This window comes from Panthera uncia, chromosome B1 (genome assembly GCF_023721935.1).
Source record: "Panthera uncia isolate 11264 chromosome B1, Puncia_PCG_1.0, whole genome shotgun sequence".
NCBI lineage: Eukaryota > Metazoa > Chordata > Mammalia > Carnivora > Felidae > Panthera > Panthera uncia.
The window spans coordinates 2,463,235-2,477,528 of record NC_064811.1 but is presented as its reverse complement, the minus strand read 5'-3'; the positions used below and the strand labels follow the sequence as shown (position 1 = coordinate 2,477,528).

Below are 14,294 nucleotides of genomic sequence, written 5' to 3'. Positions count from 1 at the left end.
AGAACGAGACCGTAAGAAAAGAAAATTTTATTTCCAGTCTAAGGATGTATTACAAACAGCGTCAGATTCAAAAATGTAAAAGAGCGACAAACGTCTTCAGCCGACGGTGAAGGTACAGAGCCACGTATTTACAGGTGAGCTGTTTGCCCCCCGATGGGGGTGACTCCGGACAGCGCGGGACGGCGCCAACCGGAGCCTGGAGCGGCACAGGCCCCGCCTCTCGCAGGTGCACGAAGCCGCAGAGCGATGGGCAAACCAGGCAACGTAGCCGCACCCCATGCAGGCGAGCAGACAGACGCGGAGGGCGCCCATGCGCCCTCCGGATGCCAAGGGACGGGCCCCGGAGGCCCGAGCTCAGCCAGGCGGTGGACGAGCTTCCACAGGGGCCCCCTGGCAAGCCGGCCCCGCCGGGCTAGCCGGTGGAAGGGACATCACCACCCCGCCCCCCTGCTCCAGGGGCTGCGGCCACGCCCCCCGGTCCAGCCCTCACCCCGGAGGCTGCAGGTTCAGGGAAAGGCTGGCGGGTGAGCCGTGGACACCCAGACCCTACAAGCCCCTGTACCTCCTGAGCCTCAGTTTCCTCCCCTGGTGGACGGGCCAGCAGTGGCGCTGCCTTGCAGAGGAGGGGCGGGGCGGGGCAGATCGGTAAAGCTCTCGTACGCACGACGTGCCGTGCTCCCGGCCCGGCAACCGGGGGTCTGCGGCGGCTGCAGGGGGACCTAACTTTTGTCGGGCGGGGTGACTGTGCACTGGAGGGGACGGGGGCCGTCCAGCAGGCAGGCAGTGGCACAGGCCGGCGAGGGGGCGCCCCCAGCCTTGCTCACCCCGAGGGCACGGCTTGAGCCACCTAGGACACAGTACCCTCCTGTGCCCCCAGCACCTGATCCTCGGGCTCTGGGACTCTGCCAGCCCCCGGCCTGCCCCGCTTTTCCAGAACGTACTTCCGGCCGCATCCCGGTCAGTCCCGTGGGCCCCCCCTGCAGGCCTCACGCCCAGAGAGGAGGCGGCTCTGGGGCTGTCGCCGCTGTGCCCTCCCCACCGCGCCACACAGCGGCTGGCTCCGCCAGCAGCACAAAGGGTGCCCCCTCCCCTCCTGTCGGGAGAGACGAACCAGCCCCCCGCAGCAGCGGGCCTGGGCCACGGCTCTCAGGGAGGGGGGTTTACCTTGAGTCCTCCACAGACGGGACAAGTGGAAAAGAAAGCCGGAGGAAGCCCCGCGTGGGGACTGCCTGCTTCCCAGGCCCCGCCGGGGGCCTCGCTGCCCGGGGCCTCCGCCGCCTGTCCCCGCCGCCTCACGCCCAGCCAGCCGGAGGGACACCCCGCGGACGCCTGGCCACCCAAGTCCCCGGCCCCTCCGTCGTCGGGGCTGCCTTGTGCGGTGGCGGTCTGGTCCCTGGCGTCCCGGCACAGGCTGCGTGGCGTGTCATAATGTGGCCGCAGGGCAGCGGGCACTTGGTACTCGGCCGTCCCCGGCGGGCAGGCGCACAGGCTGGGGTCGGGCACCCCGGCCGCGGGCGGCAGGCTGAGCGAGGACCCGAACTCGTCTCCCGCGCGCCACACGTCCAGGCTGCTGCCCGCGCAGGACGAGAAGCTGCCCGAGTAGGAGGAGTGGCTGCCCGTGGCGATGCCGCTGTCCGACGAGCTCTGGCGGCCGACCTCCTGCAGCTGCCGCGGCCGCAGGGGCTTGGGTGGCGGCCTCGAGGCGCCCGGCGCGGCCTCCCCGGGGGCCTGGGCGGCTGCCGGCCCCGGGCCCTCCTGCGACGTGCCGGCCGAGGACGAGGACTGCTCGGGCCACGCCGTGAGCCGGCTGCCGGCACTGACGTCCGAGTGGCTGGCCTCCGAGGACGAGCTGGACAGGCTGCGGTCGTCCCCTGAGACAGAGGGCAGGGGCGGGGCTGTCGAGGCTGCTCCGGGGCTTGGGGCCTGGGGGCGACGGCAGGCAGCACCCCCTCTCCGGGCTCCCCCTCTGCCCGGAGGCTCACGCGGGTCAGGCCGCTGCCCACAACAGGCCCCTCACCTCCTCCAGCCCCCTCTACAACCTGAGCCCTCCTCCCGCCCCCTTGGCCACCACCCTCCGGGAACTGGACACGAGCCACTGTAAGGTCGCTGCTCGGTACAGACTGAGACTCTGCCTCCGGGGGCAGGCCTGGACGGGAAGGGGAGGCCCCGGTCCTCCCGGTGCCCGGCATGGGACTGGCAGCAGTCAGAGAGGACAGACGGGCTCCCCACCCCCACCCCCACCCCCACCCCCAGACAGGCCCCTGGCCGGCTGCCAGCCCCTTCTGTCTGTTTTTCCGAAAACCAAGAGTTGCCGGGAGCTGAGAAGGGGCCCTTCTGTCTCAGCACGAATGGTAAAGCTGAGGCAGGAGAGGCCACGGCCTCGTCGGGCCACGTGGCTGGTGGCCGGCAGGGATTCAGACCCAGCTCTCACCGGCTCTCAGGCAGCACCACGCCTCTGCTCAGGGCCCAGGCTGGCAGGTGGTGTGTGTGGCATCACAAGCAAGGAACAAATGAGTGAGCACAGCAGAAGGAATGAATGAACGAATGAGCACAGGGGAGGAACAAACAGGAGCCCGGAGGTCGACCCCTTCCCCGCGGCAGGTGCGGCCCACCTACCTCCGCTCCCCGGCCGGACCACATGGGAGAGGAGGCTGAGCCGCTTCTCCAGCTTCAGGGCCTCCAGGGCCTCCTGGGCCACTCGCTCCTCCGCGGTGGGGGTCCCCCCAGGGCTCGGGTCTGCGGCAGAAGAAGAGTCAGCAGAGACGCGGCTTCAGCCCCATCCCCACGGGACCCCCAGCCGCAGGCCACACGCTGTCCAGGACATCACGCGGGACCAGCACCGCCGGGGCCACGCTTGTGCTGATTCTGCCCCGAGGCCACAGCAGGGCCACAGGTGACCCCCAGGAGTCCCAGCTTCTCCCTACACCTACTCACCAGCTACTGGACCCCAGTCTCAGGGCACCCGACCTGCCCCCTCCAGGCCCCCCGGCCACCAGCCTGTGTCCCGTGCCTGGAGCGGGCAGGCCCCTACAGGGGGCATGGGTCCTGGCAACGCCCGGGGCGGGGACGCCCGCGTGTCCTCCTGGCCACTTCCTGTCTGGCAGCCATTGGGGCAGCAAGACACTGGCATCAGACGGGCTCCCCGAGCCCCTCGTCCACGTCTGCAAAGTGGGACCGGGCCAGGAACGCGCAGGGTATACTCAGGGTGGGGCGGACCCTGCCCTCCCCTCCCGACTGTCGGCATGAGGAGGCCAGCCTCCCTGGGTCTTGGTGTCCACGTGGCTCCGACCGAGCAGGGTCAAGGCAAGAGGACCCTGGACAGCCCGGAGCCTGAGCTGCGGACACAGTGGAGACTGCATGTCAGGAGAGCCTGGTGATCGCCAGACGCACAGGGCAGACCCCACTGGTCCATCCACACCGCCCGTCCGCACTGTCCTGTGCACACCTCACTGTCCACACCGCCCATCCACACTGTCCTGTCCACACCACGCGTCCACACCGCCCGTCCGCACTGTCCTGTCCACACCCTGCTGTCCACACCGCCCGTCCACACCGCCCTTCCACAGTGTCCTGTCCACACCCCATGTCCACAATGCCCATCCACAGTCCTGTCCACACCCGCCCATCCACATCCATCGTCTACGCCACACCTGTGGTTGCAAGGCAGGAGGTTGCCAGCAGAGGGCGCCACCACACCGTCCAGCGGAGCCCAGACTGTGGAGGTTCAAGCCACAGGAGCTACCCCCTGGGTCCCCAGCCCATCCCGCTGGGCCTGTGTGGGGTGTGGAGGTGGGATGAGGGGCCGCACCCTGGCTGTGCTGCCCACACAAGGAGGCCACAGGTGTGAGCTCACTGACCACGTGCTGCACGGCCAGGGGCTGTTGTCTCCCACCTGGACAGCGGGACAAGTGCCACCTCACGGGGCTGCGGGGAGCACCGGCTATCCTGTTTACGTGCCACCCGGTGTGGCCTCGGGGACCAGCCTCTGCCCCTCCCGCGGCAGCTGGGCTCAGGCCTCCACACCGGCCCCGAGGGGAGGGCAGACCTTCCTCCAGTGGGAGAGAGGGGCCAGAACCTAGGGGTCCAGCCCTGCTTTGAGCCCCCCAGTGCCTGGGGAAGCCTGGCCCTTCTGGGCTCCGGCTCCGCCCCGGCCCAGGGCTCGTGACGAACGCGCCCCAGCCCCCCCCCCCCCCCCCGCCCCCCCCCGTTGAGACTCCGCACACCAGGCAACCTCACAAAGCAGCCTCCGCTCCAGCTCGGACCCGGCCCGTCCTGACCTCAACCCACAGCACCTACAGCCGTGTGGGGCCAGGCCCCCACCCCAGTCTGGCCCGGAAGGGCAGCGGGGATGCGAGCGGTCGCCCTGGGAGTCCGGCAGCGTGAGCCCTCACCGAGGTCAGCCCACCGGACCCGGCGTCCCCCCTCCGACCCAGGCCACCCTCCCACACGCACCTGGGAGAAGCGGCCGCAGCCCAAAGGGGCCCTTGGTCGGGGAGATGCCGCGGACGATGCAGTCGAACAGGAAGCTGATCTGCTCTCCCTCGGCTGAGGACAGGAAGAAGACTCCGGCCCCTGCAGGGTGGGGACAGACCCTGCTGGCAGCCGGGCCCAGTGGCCGCCAGGAGGGACGGCGCGGGAGCCTGGAGCAGACCCGCAAGACGGCCACGCGGGGAGGGAGAGCCCCCGCCGGGCCCCGGCCAACCGCGCCCCGTCCTTCAAACCCACACGGCGCGTCCGGGCGGCCCCGGGGAACCTCGCTGCCTCTGTGCGCCCGGTCCCCACTCTTTCTGCCAGCCTCCACGGGCCAGCAGGGAGAGCTGGGCTGCTTTGGGAGGATGTGGCCACGGGAGGAAGCCCGTGAGGACGCCCCCGGTCACCGCAGGGGCAGGCGACAGGGCCGCCTGGGGCAGGGTCCACATCCCAGAACGCAGCCAGGAGACCTCCGCCTCGGCAGGTGCCCCCGTCCCGCTCTCCCGACCCAGGGCTGCTCTGAGGGGGAGGAAGATGCGAGAGCTGGGCCCACCCCACAATCGAGGCGGCCACCGCCGCTGTGGCCGGTGACACGTCCCCCCACCGCACAGGCCCCCTTCCCGGCCGTGTTCTGGGGCAGGAAACTGGGCCACGGCGTGAGGGCTGGGGCTGAGGTCTTGCCCACGGGGCCCCTGCCAGCAGAGGGCAGGCCGCGTGAGTCAGCACAGCCCGCAGCCTAACCCCGCCAGGGTGAATGAAATCCCTCACCACCCGCCCAGTGAATGGGGACAGCGGGCCACGTGGACACTGGGCTGGTGTCACCGCACAGGAATCCCTCAGCCCCGCCCTCTGCCCGCCGCCCAAAGAAAGGCAGGCGTGCCCGTCCCTTGGCTACAGGCAGACCGGGGTGGGCAGGGGGATGCGTGGGCCGACGGCCACCATCACGGCCTGCCTTCTCGGGCTCCCAGGGACGCAGTCCAGCCCCGACACGTGGCAGGGCCCCCGTGCCCCTCAGAGGCTGCACCAGGGCTGGGGGGGCGGGGTGGGCGGGCAGCGCCCTCCAGCTGTGGGCGCTCCATCCGTCCGACACCCCTGCTTTAACCATGAGGAAACTGAGGCCCAGAGAGGCCGCCGGGCCACCAGGGCACGTGCCGGCACCACGGGGCCTCGGGCCGGACGGATGGGCCCCCGAGCTGGGCCTTGCCAGCCGCCGGCTCGCGCCCCGCCAGTGGCTGAGGGGCCGGGGAGAGGAAGGCCGGGCCGCCGGCGCACAAAGGGCCGGGCCTCTAATCCCGAGCTTACAGTCAGCTGGCAGAGGTCACGGCACAGCCAGTCCCCCGACTATAAAAAACCACGTTACGAGGGGAGCGGAGCCGGCAGCCTTCCACCAGGCGTCTGCTGAGCGTCACGCTCCCCGAGGCGCAGCCGGTGAGGCCCGGGAGCCCGGCCGCTACCCCCACACACGCCAGCGAGCTGACGCCAGAGGTTCCCTGGGGACGGCACACGTCTCCCGCCCCCGAGGGAGGCGAGGCCTCCGGGACACAGCTCGCGGGGCGCGGACCGCTGGCTGGCGCTCGGGCTCCCCTCCCCCGCCCCAGGCTGTGGGACACCCGGAGCCCCCTGAAGTGGACGGCACACCTCCCTGTCCCTCAACACCCCCGGCCCCCTGTAATGCCACCTCACCTGTCGGGACCCTGCGTACCTAACGTTGCCTTTCCGGACCCCTGACCCCAGATCGCTCACTCGGGGCCGCTTTTGGGGAGCACCTCCTCTGGGGCGTCCCCTGTGACACCCCCTTATCCGGGTGCCGTCCTGGCCGCCCAGCCTGGTGTCTTACAGGCAGGGAACACTTCCAAGGCACTGGGCCCCCGTGTCCAGCCCAGGGGACCCCCAGCACTGGGGTGGGGGTGGAAAGAGGGAAGAAGAGGCAAGCCGACCCCGCTCCCCCGACCCACGAAAGCGTTGCTCGAATCTCGTTTGCTTGCCTGTTTGCAGGGCCGGAGGACGTAGGGCCACTCTGCCACCTGGTCACTACAGAGACAACCCCTGCTCCGCCTTCCGTCCCCATCCACAAAGCCCCACCCGAGGGTCCGTGTCCGCGACCATCCCGGGCCTTCCGGCCAGGGCCGCCCACCGAATGCCACTACCCGAGCGATCTGTCTGCCACACGGAGCAGGGACGAGCCACCCCACCCAGACCCCTGAGGGTCACCAGCAATGAAAGAACCACCGAGTTCTGGGGTGTCCCTTGCTCTGCAATAATCAACACAGGGAGACGGGGAGGAGAGTCTGCTGAGCGGGAGGCCAGCCCTTTGCTGTGGGCAGACGCTGCGGGCTCCAGGGGCCACAGGCAGACCTCACAGGCTTGGCAAATGCAATCACCCCCAGCCACGATCCCCAGTGGCGTGGGTGTTGCACCCCACGGAAAGGGCCGCCAGCTCCAAGGGGAAGAACACACGCTTTCATCCAAACGTGCCATGTTCCCACTTCTGTGGGCTGATGCCCGTTGGAAGTTAGTCCTCAGATGACCTCCCGTGGCCTGACTCTGCCAGCGGGTCGGTATCCCGGCTCCGCAGAGACAAGGACCACACGGTGAAGTCCCACCGGGGAGAGAGTGTTGAAAGCATCTGGAGGACTTCCGTGCAGAGAAGGTTCTAGAAAGCTCTGTCCAGGCAGCACCAGACCTGCCTGGAGTTAGACTTTCACCTGTGAGATACCCATGGCCTGTGGGTTTCCTAACAGAGTCAAACCTCTACTGATTAGAATTTCATTTTTCTCTGCCCTTGTTTTGGGAGGAAGGATCAAAGTTCAACTAAAGGAGTTCACTTGAAATCAAGTTGTAAATTTCACCCGGTCATCTTGCCCACTAGGAAGACTGTGATTAAAAACAAAACAAAGGGGCGCCTGGGTGGCGCAGTTGGTTAAGCGTCCGACTTCAGCCAGGTCACGATCTCGCGGTCCGTGAGTTCGAGCCCCGCGTCGGGCTCTGGGCTGATGGCTCGGAGCCTGGAGCCTGTTTCTGATTCTGTGTCTCCCTCTCTCTCTGCCCCTCCCCCGTTCATGCTCTGTCTCTCTCTGTCCCAAAAATAAATAAAAAACGTTGAAAAAAAAAATTAAAAAAAAAACAAAACAAAACAAAAACGGGGCGCCTGGGTGGCTCAGTCGGTTAAGCGTCCGACTTTGGCTCAGGTCATGATCTCACGGTTCGTGGGTTTCAGCCCCGCGTCGGGCTCTGTGCTGACAGCTCAGAGCCTGTTTCAGATTCTGTGTCTCGCTCTCTCTCTGCCTCTCCCCTGCTCATGCTGTCTCTCTCTCTCTAAGATAAACATTTTTTAAAAATTTAAAACAAACAAACAAAAAAGAAGACAACGGGCATTGACGAGGCGGAGTGGGGGACCCGGAACCCCGTGCACCGCCAGCGGGAATGCACCCGTTCGGTGCAGCCCCTGCAGAAAACGGCGCGGAGGTGCCTCCGAAACTCAAACACAGAACCACCGTCCGGCCCAGCAATCCCACGTCTGGGGGCCCCAGAAGGAGCTGCAAGCAGGATGCGAAAGAGGCACCCGACCCCCACGTGCACAGCGGCATTAGTCGCAAGAGACAAGGGAGGAAGAAACCAGGAGTCCACCGACAGAGGAAAGCACACACACGGCGTGGTCCAGCCACACAGTGGGATGTCAGCCTCGAGGAGGGACCCCCTGCCACCTGCCACCGCGGGGATGGGCCTGGAGGTCACGATGCTCACGAAGGCACAGATACCGCGTGGTCCCACTGCCCCGAGGAGGAGCCAGGTCATCGAGACAAAGTGGACGGTGGGCGTCAGGGGCCGGGGGAGGGGACACGGGGGTTAGCGCTCACTGGGGCCAGTGTCAGCCGGGGAAGACAGAAGACTTCTGGGATGGAGGGTGGGGACGGCCGCATGACCCTGAATGTACCTGATGCCTCTGAGCTGTCCGCCTAACTATGGTTAAAATGGTAAATTCTGTGCTATGTATATTTTGCCCCAGTAAACAAACAGAACAAACCCCTCCTCCAGGAAGCAGGCTCTGTCCTGCCCGTGCCCGGGAGGCCCCCCACACCCTCTTCACAGCCACCAGTGCAGGACGGAGCCCACACTGCAGGGCACTTAACGTCCTGGCAGCCACTCCCGCTAAGTGCCCGGCACGTGCCCCGATCACTGTGACAACCCGGCACACGCACATGCACACACGCACACACACCCACGTGCACACGCACATGCACACGCACACACGCGCACACCCACATGCACGCACACACGCACACACCCACGTGCATACATGCGCACACACACATGCACACACCCACATGCACACACCCACGTGCACACGCACACACACACGTGCACACACACACATGCACACACACACACCCACGTGCACACACACGCACACACCCACGTGCACATGCACACGCGCACACCCACATGCACGCACACGCACACATGCACACACCCACGTGCATACATGCGCACACACATGCACACACCCACGTGCACACGCACACACCCACCCACGTGCACACGCACACCCACGTGCACACACCCACGTGCATACATGTGCACACACATGCACACGCGCACACACACACACGTGCACACGCACACACGCACACTTGTCCCTGGGGCACAACGGCCCGGGCAGGACCCAGCACCACCCTGGGCAGAGTGTAGGGACATTGCCGGGTGAGCCGCGGCACTGGGCTCCGTCCCCGAGTAGGGGTGGCCTGTCTCCCTCGACGCCCAGCTTCCTGCGAGGTCCAGCTGAGGCCGCTCCTCGGTGACCCACCTTCCTCTTGGGCAGCCGGGCCACCCTGGCCCCATGGCCACACTGGGTACCCGGGCACTCCCGGCTCAGGTAAGAGGCTCCTCAGGGCAGGTCTGGGATCTTCCACTTCTCTGCGTCTCCCCGGGGCCAGCTGAGGGCTCTGTCCGTCAGCCTGTTCTCTTAAATGGTGTCCTGAGTGACCCAGCAGCCAGGAGGCCAGAGGCACCCTCCCAGCCTCCAGAGGCAGCCCCCGTGCCCCAGGTCCGGGGTTCAGGGCTGCTGTGGGAGGGCAGCAGAGGGCGTCGGCCGGCGTCCTCCCCATCCCTGCTGTGGGACACGGAGCTGAGCCGTGGGCCGGGAGCCTCAGGTGGAGACGCCAGCCCAGGCCCTGCTCTTTCCACGGAGCCCAGGGCCTCCCAGAGCCACGCCAAGGCTGGGAGACTCAGACCGACTCTCTGCCACCAGGAACATTGTGTCAACGGTGACCTGCTGACCCAGAGCCATCGGGGAAGGCGGGGCTGGTCCCATCGCCCCAGTCTATGCAGGGGGCCGGTCGGGCTTATCACAGGGATCTCCCCCTGAAAGAGCGGGACTCGGGGTCCCCTCTGGGGTGCTGGAATCTGTGCCCCACCCACAGCCGCCCTGGGGACCGGAAACGTCTCATACCTGTCTCATACGGGCTCTGAGTTCTCCCAGAGAACTCTCCCAGCCCCAACCCCCACTTGGCTTGGAGAAGCCACCGAACACGTCCCCTCCTCTGCCCACATTCCTGGGCTCAGAGACCAGGGTTCCAGCCAGCTCTGCCGGGACCACCCGGCATTCAGACCAGCAGATGCCAGGGAGGCCGAGATGACGTATCAGCTGGACAGCACAGGTGCTTTGCAAGAGTTTCTCCCGGTTTAAGCCTTCGTCCTTTACTTGCTTAAAAGTCATTTAAAAATGCTCACTGTGCCCCAAGAGGCTGAAGCAGTGAGCTGGACCCAGAGAGCGGGGCAAACGAGCGGAGGAGGGGCAGCACAGACGGAGGCCACTCCCAGGACACGGGCGGGGTGTTCCTGAGGGTCACCGTCCACGACGTGCCTCTGCCACAGGCTCAGGGACCTTTCTGCCACCTGCTGAATTCCTCAGCTTCCAAGGACCCTGATCCTTTGCAAATGCAGCTGGCTCACGTGGATGCGGAAGTGCCCTTGAGATGCCCTTGACGGGGGTGGGGGCCGCCAATGCAGGGGACAGAGACCTCCTCCGGGCCCCTCCTGGACACTTCCACCGGCCTTCAGGCCCAGCTCGCATGCCCATCCCGGGCTCTGGGTGGCCCCCTTTCTCCCATTCCCTTTCACGCCCCTGAGCCCTAACCACACACCGTGGGCCGTCCCCAGAGACAGCCAGGCCACACTGGGAGACCCTGGACTCCCAGCCAACGAGCCCACTCCCATCTGACTCCGAACAGGCCACTGTCCACGTGCAGGCCACAGAGAGAAAATGCCCACCGGGAAGGTACCCAGAGCCGCACGGAGCCCCCACGTACCCGGCCTGATGCCCCCCTACGCCTACCAGGCCAGGACCCCACCTCCACACCCTCCAGGGTGCTGACCCCACCCCTGACAGTCACACCAAATGTCTCAGCTCTCTGAGAATTCCCTGCTCTCTGGAGAATGGTCTGTGGCCGAGGGCCAAGGGGGTGTGGTCCTGGCGGGCGCGGGGGCCGGGCTCGGGCTGCACCAGGGGAGGGAGACGATGTGAATTCCTTACACCCCAGACCTCCCAGGACGCCCCATGATTCCAGCCCAGCTCTCTGTCCTCCAGACTAAACGCGCCCAGGGCCACGGGCCTGTCGGGATCCACATTCTAAGGCCTTCACATCACAGGTTGAATGGTGTCCCCAAAGGTCAGTTACACCCGAAAATGTGTCACTTGACCCCATTTGAAAAAACGGCCTTTGCAGGCATAAGCAAGGGAGGCGAGGCGAGGGCATCCTGGCTCGTCGGGTGGCCCTAAATCCGGTGACTTGTGTCCCATGGAGTCGGAAGACAAGGCCCCGGGAGACGGCCAAGTGACGACAGAGGAGAGACTGGAGTCACGTGGCCACAAGCCCAGGGCCTCCTGCGGCCTCCAGGGGCCGGAAGAGGCGGGAGGGAGGCTCCCCGGAGCCTCTGGAGGGAGCCAGCCGGGCCCACACCCTGACTTGGGACAGAACTGTGGGGGAACCGTTTCCGTTGCTCTGAGGCTCCGGTTTGGGATAATTCGGTCCGGCGACCCCGGGACACCGACTCACGCCCCGCCCTGGACCTGAACTACCCTCCCTCCCCCCGGGACGCCCGGGCCCGAGTGGCCCGGTGGTCTGAGCACACGTGCAGGGGTGCGCCGTCCCTCCACCCGCAGCCCTGCATCGAGGACAGCGTAAAGCCCAGCTTACGTGGGCAGAGCCGCGAGAACTTGTCCCTGACAACAGAGCCGCACGCGACCTGTCCCCCCAGGCGTTTGGACGGCGGCCTCCGCAGAGCCGGGGGCAGCAGGGTAGCCTGAATCCCCAGCACGTCTGCGCTCCCGGGTCAGCGTCCCGCAGCGGGGCGGGCGTCCGGCCCGCCCTGGAACAGCATCAGGACGGCCCCAGAAGGGCTCCCACTGCATTGCCGGCAGCCCAGGGAAATCACGGCAGCCTCTGCCCACCAGAGCCAAGGCCCGACGTCTGGCGCTGTTGATCGGCAGGAGGGAGCCCACCCCGCTCTGAGGCCTCCGAGGGAAAACGTCAGTGCGTCCTATCACATGGCGGCTGGTCCTCCTGACCGGCCTCCCTGGGGGCACACGCCGGCACCACCCCCGGGCGGCGTGCACCCCGTCCTCAAAGCAGCCCCACATAACGCCCCCTCCTCCAGGGGAGACCCAGCGCACCGTGGCCCCCGGCTCTGACCACCCACACAGCTGGGTGAGGGTCCCCTGCCCCCCGCCCCGCTCTAGACCCCAGAGCGCTGGGACCTCCACTGTGCCAGAACCAGGGGCCCCAAGGGCGCATCCAGCAGGGGGCACCAGCAGGTGTCTCACCCGTCCCCGATGCCGGCCCAGAGGAGGCTCCCCGGCAGCTGGGCCCACCCCGGGGCTGCAGGGGCCACCGCCCAAACTGCCCCAGCCCACGGACCCGCCACAGCCAGTGACAGACGCCCTGCTGCCCCGAGCGAGGGCTCCGGCCTCACCTGCTCGTTGGTCTTTGAGGCTGACGACTTTTCTCCTGGACACAGGGCCCCGCGGGCTGCCTGCCACACAGGGCCGGCCCCCACCTCGAGACCCGCTGGGACACGGCCCCGGCCGGCCAGGTCCCCCCTGCCCGCCCTTTGCAGAACGAGGGCCCAGCCGGCCGGCACGCACACGGCCTCAAGCACAGCCCCTCTACCGGGGGGATCCCGGCCAGACCCAGGTCCCAGAGCCCGGTGGATGCCACCCAAACCTGGCCGAACGCTTGTGCCAGACCCTGCTGTGAGCCCCTGTGGTCGTCACCCTCACGTGAGCCTGTGGGGTGGGGGACTGGTGCCCCTCTGTGGAGCACGCAAGGGAGCGGGCCCCAATCGCCGTCCGGGGGGGTCCCAGGCTGAACGGAGATGGGGCGCACAGCTCCCCCCGCCCCCAGCACACCCGGCGGCCCTCGGGGCTCTGAGGGGGGCGCATCTGTAACATCGGGACAGCTTTTCACCTGCCCCGCCCCCGGGCATGGTGTGTCCACGGGGCATCCTTGGTCCACACGTGTCCCGGAATACCCCCCCCCACACACACACACGTTCATTCTTCCCCCCTTTTTTTGTTTCTCACTCAGTCCGAACACCATGACTTCAGGCACAAGGCCACGCGTCGTGACAGGCAGGCCTGGCTGCAGGGGTGCGGGTGGGCTGCAGCCGGAGGGGCCGTCCTCCCTCCTCGGTGGCCTCAGCGCTGAGCACCGGGCTGTGAGACACCTGGCCTCGCCCACCACGTTTCCAAGACGCCAGCCAAGCGAGCACACGGGTGGGGCGGGCGGCTCCAGGCCGAGGGTTTTGGGGTGAAGCCGAACTCCGAGCGGCCCCGCATACTTACAGTACCCACACCTGGTCCCGCCTTCGAAGATGAATCCGCTGGGCACAGCCCCGTAGCGCCGGAGGTCAGACAGCTTCCACTGCCCCGTGACAGCCGGAGGGATGTCCCTGGCCAGGACGAGGACGTCGTTGCAGAGGTGAAGGGTGGCGGGGCCGCTCTCCAGCTTGGTGCCTGGAGCCACCGTCACGTGGAACCTGTGCACTGAGCGCAGGGCAGGGGCGAGAGGGCATGGCTGGGAGCAGAGGCCCGGCAGAGGGGGCAGCTCCCAGGCGTCCGTCCTGAAGGCGGGATGCCCTCAGCTCCCGGCCCGGGCACCCGTCACCACCTCTGTTTGGAGGCAGGCAGGCCCTCGGGGGGGGCCGCCCTGCCCACGCCACCCCCCACCCCCATCCTCACAAGCCAGACTCGGCCTCAGCCGGCTCCCGAGAGAGCCCCCTCCTCGGGCCCCCAATGCTCAGCGGCAGAGGCCAGTGAAACTGTAACGATTATTTTAAGCAAATCAAAATTAACGCAAAAGTCCGTGAGGAGCCAAGTATCAAAGGTTTGAATAAAGACGAGGCTGCTCAGGGTTTCGGGGTTGGGTCAGGAAGGAAGGGGAAGGGCCGTGCAGGCTTGTAACCTGTCCTCCCCCCAGATGTTGGTACTGCGTTCATCACGGGCTCGTGCGAGATCTTGACGTTTCTAAAGGCTGTGCTCCTTGGCGTCCGCTGTGAGGGCCGCCCGCCCTCATCCGGGCCCTCCTCTGGGCCCGGCCTGGCCACCCTGCCTCCCTGGCTCAGGCGCCCCCAGCGGGGTGCAGCGGGACGCTGACTGTGGCCTCGCTCCCCCAGAACCTGGCTCCGGGCAGGGGAGGGGCCGATCGGCAGGCCTGTGGAAGCTCCCTCTGCTTGGCCAGCGCCCGCTCGGGGTAAGGGCTCTAGTTCTGATGGGATCGAGTCAGGAGCTCGGAAGGTCCCGGGGCCCCAGCTGCTCCCCCCCCCCC

At 67.1% G+C, this 14,294-nt stretch overlaps 1 protein-coding gene across 2 annotated transcripts in view; it reads right to left on the bottom strand.

Annotated features, from left to right (window-relative positions):
* Positions 1 to 755: 755 nt before the first annotated feature.
* DOK7 (docking protein 7) overlaps positions 756 to 14,294 on the bottom strand; it is a 21,484-nt gene continuing 7,945 nt past the window's right edge. The window contains exons 4-7 of one of the 2 annotated variants that reach the window (XM_049630220.1): positions 13,313 to 13,513; positions 4,453 to 4,572; positions 2,617 to 2,736; positions 756 to 1,871 (exon numbers count right to left, since the gene is read on the bottom strand). In XM_049630220.1, coding sequence (XP_049486177.1) covers positions 1,147 to 1,871; positions 2,617 to 2,736; positions 4,453 to 4,572; positions 13,313 to 13,513 — 1,166 coding nt within the window. In that variant the 3' untranslated portion in view covers positions 756 to 1,146. Of the gene's footprint in view, positions 1,872 to 2,546; positions 2,737 to 4,452; positions 4,573 to 13,312; positions 13,514 to 14,294 lie in introns of those variants that run through there. The other variant, XM_049630221.1, reaches the window with a different exon arrangement.